The sequence below is a fragment of the Castor canadensis genome, chromosome 2, assembly GCF_047511655.1.
Source record: "Castor canadensis chromosome 2, mCasCan1.hap1v2, whole genome shotgun sequence".
NCBI lineage: Eukaryota > Metazoa > Chordata > Mammalia > Rodentia > Castoridae > Castor > Castor canadensis.
This window is the reverse complement of record NC_133387.1, coordinates 101391145-101403692: the sequence shown is the minus strand read 5'-3', so window position 1 is coordinate 101403692 and position 12548 is coordinate 101391145. Positions and strand designations below refer to the sequence as shown.

The following is a 12548-nucleotide window of genomic DNA, read 5'->3' as shown; positions in this document are numbered from 1 at the left end:
AGTGTTTTTGGGAAATCTAGATTCCTCTAAAAAGTAACAGTGAGCTCATTACTTACTGAGAATCACTAAAAAAAAAATTTAAGAGCAGCAATGTGTCAGACCCTCTTCAGGTAATGTAATCCTCAGGAAATTCCTTGAAAGTTCCCTCAAATTTTTATTATGAGCCAAAAAGCAGACCCTGAATAAATGGCTTAAGTATGTTACTGCCTTGTGTGGTGAAACCCAGGCAGGTTTCTTCAGTGTAGACCATAAATAAAAGTGATAATTACTCATTCTAAACTTTGTGTGCTCAGGCTAAAGACTTTTCATCCACCTAAGAGTAATTAGTAATTAGTAATTAGTTGAAGACCTTTGTCTTCAACTAGATGCCCAGGTTTTGAGTGGGCAGAACGTGCACAAAGGCAGGGAGGACAGAGGTCCTGTGCCAAAGGGCTGACAATATGTAGGGAAACCCAATTTAATGACATAATACAACAGATCTAAAACTATCTTAGCAGTACAAAAAGAATGGTATTAAAGCAAGAAAAAGGAAATATTAAAGTCTTCCTGGATCACTGAATTTTTGACTTTGATCTGAGCCTTTCTAAAAGGATGATATTCCCTCACTAGAGAAGCCACTCTAGGAAGAGGTCATGGACTTTGTGCTTAGAAATCCTGACTTTATTTCATACACAACAGGAGCTTTGAAAGTTTTTTTCTGAAGGGCAGGAAATTTGATCTATGCTATAACTCTGGTTATCACAGGACGATAGGGGAGATGCTAGTAAAGTCCAGGGGAGAAATGAGGAAACCCCAAACTTAGGTTAGAATAGGGAAGAAAAATAAGACTGAAAGATTGCAAGTGTAGAAGTGAATGTTTAAATGTGGTGATGGAAGAAGAGGGAGTTGTTGAAGTGAAGGATGACAGAGAGGATAGTAATTCTAATTTACACATGTGACAACATGGGGAGAAGACGAGTCACTGAGGAGGCAGCGGAGGGGAAAGGGAAGAAAATGAGCCATGTGCGGGGTCTGGCAAAGATCTTATGGTAAAGAGGCTATTTGATGGGGTTTTCTGATGAAGCTAACGTAGAGTTCCACAGGAACCAGTCAGATTCAAAAGCCACCAAATGGGGAGGGAAGAATTACAGGCAGTCTTTGATAGGATTCTCACTCGCTTTGCCTGATCCTTTACACACACCCTCCTTAAAAAGTCTCAACAACACCCACATCATGACCCTCATCCAATGAAGACACTAGGAGAGAGACAGAAGAGCATACTTGTATCAGTCACCCTAAGAGTGGGCAGTAAGAATTCAGATTTCAAGGGGCACACCCTTACTCTCACACATCTCCAGCTTTTGAAATAATAAACCGAAGGAAAGAGATGTTTAAATTTCTTGATCAGGAAGCAAGATTAAGTTTTTGGGTATTTTTTTTTCTTTTTATCATTCTGGGTTGCTGTCCTTACCAAATGAATTGTTTCAAAGTTTCAGAGACTCATTTAAAAATGATCCTGATATCAAGGGGAAACACAACAAGGAGGACTGGACTATGAGCACATGATAAAAGCGAGAGCACACAAGGGAGGGGTGAGGATAGGTAAGACACCTAAAAAACTAGCTAGCATTTGTTGCCCTTAACGCAGAGAAACTAAAGCAGATACCTTAAAGCAACTGAGGCCAATAGGAAAAGGGGAACAGGTACTAGAGAAAAGGTTAGATCAAAAAGAATTAACCTAGAAGGTAACACCCACGCACAGGAAATCAATGTGAGTCAATGCCCTATAAAGCTATCGTTATCTCAACCAGCAAAAACCCTTGTTCCTTCCTATTATTGCTTATACTCTCTCTATAACAAAATTAGAAATAAGGGCAAAATAGTTTCTGCTGGGTATTGAGGTGGGGAGAGGGGGGGGTGGAGTGGGTGGTAAGGGAGGGGGTGGTGGCAGGGGGAAGAAATGAACCAAGCCTTGTATGCACATATGAATAATAAATGAAAAATGAAAATAAATAAATAAATAAATAAATTAATTAATTAAAAAAATGATCCTGATGGACACTAGGATTTAAGTTGTTTGAGCACAGATGGTATTTTGTGTGTTTGCTTTTGAATATAGTCACCTAAAAATTGGTTTACCATCAAACAATTGTATTTCAAGGTAAAAATAACTTACATGGTGCTTTACATAAATTTTTTTCATGAGAATTATTTTTCCTTTCTGTACTTTCCTCCAAATCAATGGAAATCATTTCAGCATCATACAAGCAATATGTAGTCTGACAATAACCATCTCTGTGACAATTTCCAGAACACTAAACTCTTCATTTTGAGGATTTAAGTTATAATTTAAACGTGGGAATAAAGCAAACCACAAGCTTTTGCTTTCTCTTCACAGAGGTTTTTTTTCCCACCTGGAAAGACCTGGAATTCTAGGGGTCAGTATCAAGCCCTACCTGAGTGCATGGTTTCTTGCCAAGCTTGGTTGACGCTCTTGCAGCATTTCAAAAATGTTTGGCTGGCGAAGAAATGCCACTATCTTGTCATTATATGCTGAAACATACAAAAGTGCAGAGTTGTGATTTATTCTGCAGCCTAGAAATTTCTCTGATGACTGGAAAATGCCCACTTGATACCAGGATTAATCTAGGAGTTTGAAGTACTCATTAAAAATAAAAATTCTTGCATTTTAATGTGTCATAATAGCATTATTATTTTTAAATGATCAAACTAAAAGTGAACTAGGTCTCTAAGTTAATTATAATACATTAGGAACTTTGCTTGGTGTTAACTCATCTCTGTGAACAGGTGAAGGAGAATTAAATGGTTCTTCCATGAGAGGCATTCTCCATTCTTTCTTCTAACTTTTCTCGTTCCTTTTGCCAAAGTTATTATGACAAAAGATTCTTTGTGAGTTCAAAGAAATTCTTCTCTGAACACATGACTCTTACTACTTATAATCATGTGTTGATTTCTCAGCTGTGGTAATGGAAATACCTATTATTTAGGTTTTTTTTTTCACCTCATCTCTTTCCACACACATGAAAAGAGAGATAAAAATTTAAAACTGCATCTAGTAAGAAGAAAATCCATCACTTCATTAAACTATGCTCTTCTGGACTGAGTTCACAAATCACTGACTTGAATAAAGAACAAACATGAGGGTGTTCATGAGAGTAGAGAAGAGAGAGTGACAGGGAAGAGAGAAGGACAGGTAAGAGGAAGGGAGGGGAAAAGGCAGGGAGAATGGAAGTACAAAGTCAGGGAGTAAGTGTCATGAGAGATGAGAAAAAAATATTGAATTTTGAAGATTAAAGGATTCATGATAAGAAAAACAAGGTTAAGTAGTGGGTAGCTAGGGGTTCAAAAAGTAATGATACATACCCAGTGGCAATGATTCATGTTGGTGTTGGCTTCGAATAGCGGCTACTAGGCTGTGTCCTGGCCTGGCCAGTAAAGAGGCTCCTCTGTTTCTAGAGACTTCTGAGGCCTGATTTTAAAATAAAAGTGTAAGAGTGGAAATCTGTCATCAATTTCATATGCTGTTTTGATACAAATGTTTTAACATGAGAACTAAAAAATCTTGACATCACACGTCTAAAAAAATAAAAAATTACAATCCTCCAAGTGAGGGAAAAAATCAGCAAGTTTAAAAAAATAGACAAGTAGAGTAATTGGTGTGTTACATTATGTTTTTTAAGAAGGTGACTGTGACCACGAAACCAAGATGGCAATTGCTGATAGGCCCCAGAACACTGAGTTCCCGTAAGCCTGAAAGATAATCTTAGGTTCCTGGCAGCAAGGATAGGTGGTCTGGCTAGTTTGCTAAGCAAGGGGTTGCTAATACATTGGCAGGCCATATTTACAACATCCAACCTTTAAATCAGCCTTTTAAAGTACAACCCCCCAGGTACCCAGGCACTGTCAGCAACATTTTGTGCCACCACAGTGCTGGCAGGTGCAATTTCTTTCTTTTTGTTTTGCCTGGACCGGAGTAGCCTCTAGTCCATGAAAGACCATCCAAAGTGCTAAAAAATTGACACACAGGGCTGTAAGCTCGGCAAGAGTCAGGGAGTACCAGACTGTGAGAAAGGAAACAATCACTGCCCATGTCCTGTGGCCTGTTGCAGGCCGATCTGAGTCCCTGTGACACCAGAGAGAGTTGCTTACAATCTATTCAGGTGAGTTTACTGCTTTCAGTCCTGGGAATACCACATCGTCTATCTCAGCTTGCAAGCATCTGACTGAACCCCCCTAGCAGAAAACTTTTGACCTAATAAGCTGAGCAAAATTTCCCATCCTGGCTGGTAGGAGAGGGGCACAAAGACAGTGTGAGTGCAGGGAAGCCAAGCCTGAGCCCAGTCTGTGGGAAATAATAACTCATCCAATCACCTTCAAGAAACCTAGCAATGAGCTGAAACTGACTGTCTCCTCAGAGAAGAGCTTCTGACCACACTGCCTGATGGGAGAGGCTGATGGCTGTTCTCTGCACACAACCACCTTGGAGAACCCATCTAGCCAAGCAAGATGAACCTAGCCCCACTCCTTGCTTCCCTCATACTCTCAGAGGAGCCTGTGGATAAACAGCCTGTGTGGAGTCCCCCAAACCCACCCAGTGTGGCGGGGGTACCACCAATTGTCACTTAGTCTAGCATATCTATCCTAAAGAGGGGCAGGGGCTCAGAGAAAGCCCTTGTCTAAATGGACATAGGTTTGTATAGCAGGGGAGGGACAGCACCCAGAGGGAAGATGTGAGAAATACAGACTAAAGCATGAGGATCAGAAATTAGAGGGGAATGTCCAGAGTACTCACTGAACACAAAGGAAACCCACTCATCTCCTCAACAAGGAAGAAATTCAGACTTAAAAAGATTTTTTATCTTATTTTTTCTTTCCACTTTGTTGAAGTTTCAATTTGTTTACCCTTTCTTTATTCCATTTATTCCTTCTTCCTTTTCCTTGTCTTCCTTTCCTTCTCCTCTTTCCTTTATTCTCCACTTTCCCTGCTGAATGGTTTATTCTAACACCATCTTATAACACTCCCATCTTTTCTATCCTTCTGCAATTCCTGACAACAGCATCTTCCTCCACAACAACTGAACTACACCTCTATACACATTAGAGTCTTTCTACCTTGTAGCCCTCATATTTTATACTTCATTTAACTCCTTTCCTCATCTTTCTTCTGTCTTATCTCTTCTTCCACTCTCAAATTACCTGTTTTAATCTTTATGCAAACAATGGTTATTTCCCCAACACCCCTCTGTTAATAGATAATTCTGGAAAGGATTTTATATCTGACATAAATAACTGGTTTTCCACTGAAATAATGAATTTGTTATTGCTAAGTTTTACCCCCATATCAGTGAACAGAAATGATACAGCAACCTAACCAACAACCAATCTGGTCAGAACACAGAAATCAAGTCAAGGGGAAAATTTCAGGTGACTAAAACTCCCAACCAGCTATTGGACAACACATGAGCCAATCTCAAAATAGAAATATGGGAAACAGAAGGAAGGAAATATGACTCCTCAAAAGGTCAAAAATCACATAATAAAGAATATGTTAGATAGTGAAGGGGCTGAAACCTCAGTTTCCCAGATCAAAAGAATGATGAAAAGAATGTTTAAGGAGTTTAAAGAGGATACAGAAAACAAGTCAATGAATTCCATGAGAATATGTATAAACAGCTTAAGAAGGCACAAAAACAACTAAATGAACTCAAAGAGGATACAAACATCAGAATGCAATCAAGAAAGATAAAAAAGAGATAAATAAAAGACAATACAAGATATGAAAGAGGTGCTTAATAACAACATAAAGTCTCAAAAACCAACCAACCAAACCAAAAAAAAAAAAAGAAATCCTGGAAATAAAAAGCTTCTTAGGTCAAATAAAAATACAACTGAAAGCCACTCCAATGGATTGGAACAAGTGGAAGATAGAATTTCAGGACTTAAAGAAAAAATAGATAAAATGGAACTAACAGATGAATACATAGAGAAAAGACTGAAGAATTATGCAGGAATATGCAAGAACTCTGTAAGTCCATCAAAAGACCAAACTTACAAATCCTGGGCATCAAAGAAGTGGTTCAAGCCAAAGGCATGAGAAACATACTCAACAAAATAATAGCAGAAAACTTCAAAAATCTTGAGAAAGAGATGCCCAACCACATATAGGAGACCTATAGGACATTATACAGACATGACCAAAAGAGAACCTCTCCATGGCATATTATATTTTAAACAATAAGCAGAGGGAAAAGGAAAGACTACTGAAGACTGTAAAGGAGATTCATCAAATAACCTATAAGGTTAAGCCTATCAAAATAACCTTAGACTTCTCAACAGAAACCTTCAAAACAAGAAATGCATTGAATGAAGTTATTTCAAGCATTGAAAGAAAACAATTTCAAGCCTAGAAAACTCTACCCAGCAAAGCTTTCATTCATAATTGTAGGAGAAATAAAAACCTTTCATGATGAAAAGAAACTAGAACAATATATGACCACTAAACCAGCACTCTCGAATATACTCAAAGGCATTTTACATATAGAAGATGAAAATAAACATAGCCATGAAAGGATGGGAATAATTAAATCTCACCTCCAAGCAGATGAGCAATTATAGAATAGCAAAGAATGAACTGCAAACACACACACACACCAAATGCAACAAAATGGCAGGAATTAACACAAAGCTCTCAATTTTAACACTGAATGTTAATGGTCTCAACTCCCTCATCAAAAGATACAGATTGGTAAACTGGATTAAGAAGAAATACCCAAAAATTTGTTGTTTACAAGGAACCTATCTCACTTTCAGAAGTCAACATTGGCATAGGGTAAAAGGGTGGAAAAAAATTTTCCAAGAAAATGACCCCTGAAGACAGGCAGGAGTAGCTATATTTATGTCACATAAAGTAGGCTCTGAACCTAAATTAGTCAAAAGAAACAAAGAAGGTCACTTATTACTAATAAAAGAAACAATCCATGAAAAGGAAATAGCAGTTGTTAACTTATATGCATCTAATGTTGGTGCACCCAACTTCATTAAATAAACACTACTGGACTTAAAAGCACAGATAGACCACAACACAATGATAGTGGGAAACCTCAGTATTCTACTGTTGCCAATGGACAGGTTATCCAGCCCAAAAAAGAAACTTCAGAACTAAATGACACATAGACCAAATGGACTTACTAGACATCTAGAGACATCATCCAACAGTAGCACAATATACATTCTTCTCAGCAGCCCATGGAACTTCCTCCAAAATAGATTGCATTTTAGGATGCAAAGCAAGTCCTAACAAACATAAGAAAACTGAAATAACCTCCTCCATACTGTCTGACCACAACAGAATAAACCCAAAACTCAACAACAAAAGAAACAGCAAAAAATACTAAAACACCTGAAGACCAAACAGCACGATGCTGCATGACCAATGGGTCATCAAAGAAATAAGGGATGATATCAAAAAGTTTCTGGAATCTGACAAAAATTAAAACACTACCAACCAAAACCTGTAGGACACAGCATTGCTAGGAGGAAAGTTTATAGCTATGAACTCCTACTTAAAAATACAGAGAGATCACAAATAAATGAACTCTAGCTTCATCTCAAACTCTTAGAAAAACAAAAACAAGCTAAACTCAAAATCAGTGGAAGGAGAGAGATAATAAAAATAAGGTCCAAAATCAATGAAACAGAGACAAAAAATACAAAGAATCAATAAAACAAAAAGTTGGTTCTTTGAAAAGATAAGCAAGATTGATAATCCCTTGGCAAACCTGACTAAAGTGAAGAGGGAAAAGAGTCAAGTTAAAAAATCAGAAATGAAAAAGGGGATATCACCACAAACACCAATGAAATCCAGAAGATCATTAGGGAATACTTCAAAAACTTATATTCAAATAAATCTAAGAAATGGATAAATTTCTAGACACATATCACCAACCAAAATTGAGCCAAGAGGATATAAATCTCCTAAATAGATCAGCAGCAATAAAAAAATCTCCCAATAAAGAAAAACTCAGTACCTGATGGATTCACTGCTGAATTCTCCCAGACTTTTAAAGAAGAACTAATACCAACACTCCTCAAACTTCCCTATGAAATAGAAAGGGAAGCAACACTCCATACTGCACTCAATCAATGAAGCCATTATTACACTAATTCCCAAACCAGAAAAGGACATACACACAAAAAACAGAATTGTAGACCAATATCTTTAATGAATATTGATGCAAACATTCTCAATAAAATAGTGGCAAAACAAATTTAACAACATATTGAGTCAGTTTCATTCCAGGGATGCAGGAATTGTTTAACATATGCAAATCAATAATGTAATATAGCATATAAACAGAAGCAAGGACAAAACGACATGATCAACTCAATAGATAAAGCAAAATCTTTTGACAAAATACAACATCCTTTCTTGATAAAAGCTCTGATGGAACTAGAAATAACAGGAATGTACCTCAACACAATAAAGACTACATACAACAAATATACAGCCAACATCATACTAAATGGGGAAAAACTGAATAATTTCTTTTAAAATCAGGAATGAGATAAGGGTGTCCACTCTCTCCACTCCTATTGAACATACTTTTGGAATGCCTAGCCAGAACAATAAGACAGAAAGGAGAAATAAAAGGATTTCAAATAGAAAAGGAAGAAGTCAAATTATCCCTATTTGCAGATGGCATGATTTTCTACCTCAGATACCTGAAAAATTCAACCAAAACATTCCTAGACATCATAAACACCTTCAGCAAAGAGGCAGGATACAAAAATTCAATTAAAAAAGATCAGTATATTTCTATATGCCAACAATGAACAGACTGAGAAAGAATTTAGGAAAACAATTCTACTTGTAATAGCCTCAAAAAACAAAATACCAAGGAATAAACTTAATGAAGTGAAACACCTCCATAATGAATAGTATAAAGCGCTAAAGATCAAAAGTGAAGACATCAAAAGATGAAAATATCTCCTATGCTCATGGATGGGTGAGGGGGGCGCTGTTTCTTGCACTCCCTTCCTTGCTGGATCGAGGTTTTCTCTCTCGCTCCTTGCTTATTACTGGACCTAACTGGGCTTAACTAGGGGCGACTGGAGATTTTAAAGAAGATATAGAATAGACAGACAGAAAGAAATTTGGGGTCAGGTATGTTGTATGCTCGGCTGGAGATGCACAACCCTTATTGCTTCTTTTTCTCTATCTTGATTCTTTAAGATCTACTCCTTATAGTTCTTTAAAACCCTGCTTAAAACCTCTTTCCTTAGGCTCACACTGTCCCACTTATCTTTAGCTTAATTGCTCGTAAAGTCTTTTGCCCCCAGGCTTGCACTGTCTCATCTCTCTTTTGCTCTCTTATAAACCCTCAGTGCTACAAACTTGCAAACAGTGCACCTACAACCTGCATATGCATAACTCTTAAGGTCTTGGTCCTTACTCAGACTTGCACTGTGCACTGTCCCATGTTCTCTTTGGCTTTTCTTTAGCTTTAGCTTTCCTAAGGCCTGTGTATGAAGTTATTTCTCAGCTTTGCTTTCTGAAGCCTATGTTAAAGTTCTCGGTGCAGACTTTCTATCAATCCCTCTTTAGCATATTCCCTTTAGCATTTTTTCCCCTTTTTCCTTTAGTATTTTCCCTGCAACAATTCTTTTCCCTTCAGCAATTTTTCCCTTCAATAATTCTCCCTTCCAAAAGCTTCCCACACCAAAAATCCCAAAGGAAAGCCCCAAAAGGCAAAAACCAAAAGCAGAAGCAAAAGCCCCTCTTCCTCCTCCTGGAAGAAATCAAACAGGGTGGAGCCACGGGAGGGGAGGGCGTGACATTGTAACAGGGGAAACCTGCGTTTCTGCTTCTCTGAATGCAGCTTAGGAGACACAGCTATTCTGCCTTTCCTCATTTCCTGACCGAGGGCTGTGCCTATCTTGGCCTACAAGTTAAAAGCAATTAACTGCATCTTGCCTTGCTTGTGTCCAGTTCTAATAGGCTTTACTCCGCTCCCCATAGAGTAGAAGAATTTGTATTGTGAAAATGGCCATACAACCAAAAGCACTATATATACTTAATTCAATCTTCACCAAAATTCCTATGGCATTCCTTATAGAAATTGAAAAATCAATCCTAAAGTTCATATGGAAGCACAAAAAAGACTGACTAGTCAAAGCAGTGTTGATCAGAAAAAGCAATGCTGGAGATGTAACAATACCTGACCTCAAACTATAGTACACAGCCAGAGTAATAAAAACAGCATTGCACTGTCACAAAACAGACATGATGACCAATGGAGAAAAATAGAAGACCTAGACATAAATCCACTTAACTGCAGCTACTTGAGTTTTGACAAAGACGCCCAAAACATATGATGGAGAAAAGGCAGCTTGCTCAACAAATGTCACTGGGAAAACTGGGTATCTACATGTAGAAGACAGATCCATGTCTTTCACCTTGTACAATTATCAATTCAAAGTGGATAAAATACCTTAATATAAGGCCTGAATCTTTGAAACTTGTTTGGAAAAGAGTAGGGAATACACTGAAACATGGAGGCATACATGGTAACTTCCTAAATAGAACTCCAATGCTCAGTAACTAAAAGAAAGTACCAACAAATAGGACTACATCAATCTAAAAAGCTTCTGCACAATAAAAGAAATGGTCACCAGATTGAAGAGGCATATGTATATGTACATATATGTATGTTTATATATATATATATACGATGTTTCCCAAAGTGTGACTGTTAGAAGAGACTAAGGGAGGAGGAAAAGAAGGAGAAAATGATGGAGAGTGAATGATAATGAAGTACATGACATGTGTTGTAGAAAAGACACAGGGAAACACACTGAAAATTGTTGAACAACACAGGATAGGGGGAAAAGTGGAAGAAAGAGCAGTGGAGGGAGTTAGACTGATTTAGGCACAATATTATTTACAAGTAAAATACCAAGGCAAAATCCCCAATGAACAATGAACAGACACTTAAACAATGAAGAACAGGAATTAAAACACATCATGTTAAGAAGAGGGCAGTAGTGAGGGAGAGGATAAATGAAGAAGGTAAAGGAGGGTGAATGTGGTTGATATATTTTCTATACATGTATGAATATGGAACATTGAAACCTGTTGAAGTTACTTTAAGAAGGGAATGGAGTAGGTGTGAGAATAATGGAGGAGATGAACCAAACCTGGGTATAATATATGTATATGTAGATATATCACAAGGAAACACTATATAACTACCACACACTAATAAAAATGTTTACAAAATTATAAAAGAAAGTGATTGTACAAAATGTCATGAATTTTAATCATATTGGTATACTGTATAGATTAAGAAACATTTCTCATCATAAATATGTTAGAGAGATAAACGCTAGGTAAACATTATCAGTAAGGTAGGTTTATAATCCTTTCTGGGAGGTAGTGTTGATCTTCAGTCCTGAATGTGGAATGGACTTGCTCTCTAAATAATGCTGACTACACTCAAAACACACTCTTTAGTTTCTATTATTCCATTCTCTGTGCTGCCTTCACTTCACATAGTATCTTGTATCCTTACAAATTTTGCAAGATAAACATTATTCAACTCAATTTTAAATAGAGAATCTGAGGTTCCAAGAAAAGTAAATTTGCCTAAAGTTTTCAATGATAAGATAGAGAACAAGGATTCTACCTAATACTGAACTGCAATGTTTTTGTTTATATCTTCCACAATACCAGCCTGTATCCAGTATCTTGGTTTTGGTTGGGAATTGTTACAAAACCTCATGGGATAAACAACTTGTTTAACGTAAAATTTGTATTTGTGATGATTAACGTTAGACTAACAAATCAATTTTAAAAAATAATAAAGATAATAAGTTCTAGAGCATAATATATATTTTGTTCATTAAGACACTATCAGGCATGGCGGCAAACATCTGTAATCCCAGTACTCAGGAAGAGGCAGGAGGATCGTGAATTCATGGCCAGTGTGGGCCATAGGGCAAGAGCCTGTCTCAAAAAAATCACATACACACACACACACACACACACACACACACACACACAAACACACACCCCTTTACAGAGTAAGATAGTCAAACCAGGGCACTGTATATTTTCCACACTGAAGTACATTCACCTGATAAGGGGATTTAGTGTAGATTGTGACTCACTGTATACTATTTGACAGTGTATGATCAAATAGGCTTTGATATAGTTAAGAATTTTGAAGGTAAGTTTGTAGTACACTTAAAAAAAGTTCAAATATCTAGATTAAAAAAAAAAGAAAGTAAATTATCCCTTGGTAACCAGGATAAAATTCACTCACATAGAATTCAGGAAAGAGTCTGACACAGTATGCTACAAAGTCTAGAAAGGTGAAATCAATTCCAAAATGGTCACTTAAGACTAGGTCATCTGTGATATCACAAGTGACAATATAGGAGATATTATCTAGTAATTCCTAATTAAAGACATGGTAATGGTTAGTATTCCTTTGGTCTTCTACACGCCATTCCCAGCAAGAGTGACATCCTTTGTATTCCGAGGGTGC

At 37.2% G+C, this 12548-nt stretch overlaps 1 protein-coding gene across 14 annotated transcripts in view; it reads right to left on the bottom strand.

The window, feature by feature from the left end:
* Hecw1 (HECT, C2 and WW domain containing E3 ubiquitin protein ligase 1) overlaps nucleotides 1-12548 on the bottom strand; it is a 419560-nt gene that overhangs the window by 63179 nt on the left and 343833 nt on the right. For all 14 annotated transcript variants that reach the window (XM_074065380.1, XM_074065387.1, XM_074065388.1 and 11 more), the window contains 2 exons: nucleotides 3364-3469; nucleotides 2436-2532 (listed from right to left, as the gene is read on the bottom strand). In XM_074065380.1, the coding sequence (XP_073921481.1) occupies nucleotides 2436-2532; nucleotides 3364-3469 (203 nt within the window). The remainder of the gene's footprint in view (nucleotides 1-2435; nucleotides 2533-3363; nucleotides 3470-12548) is intronic.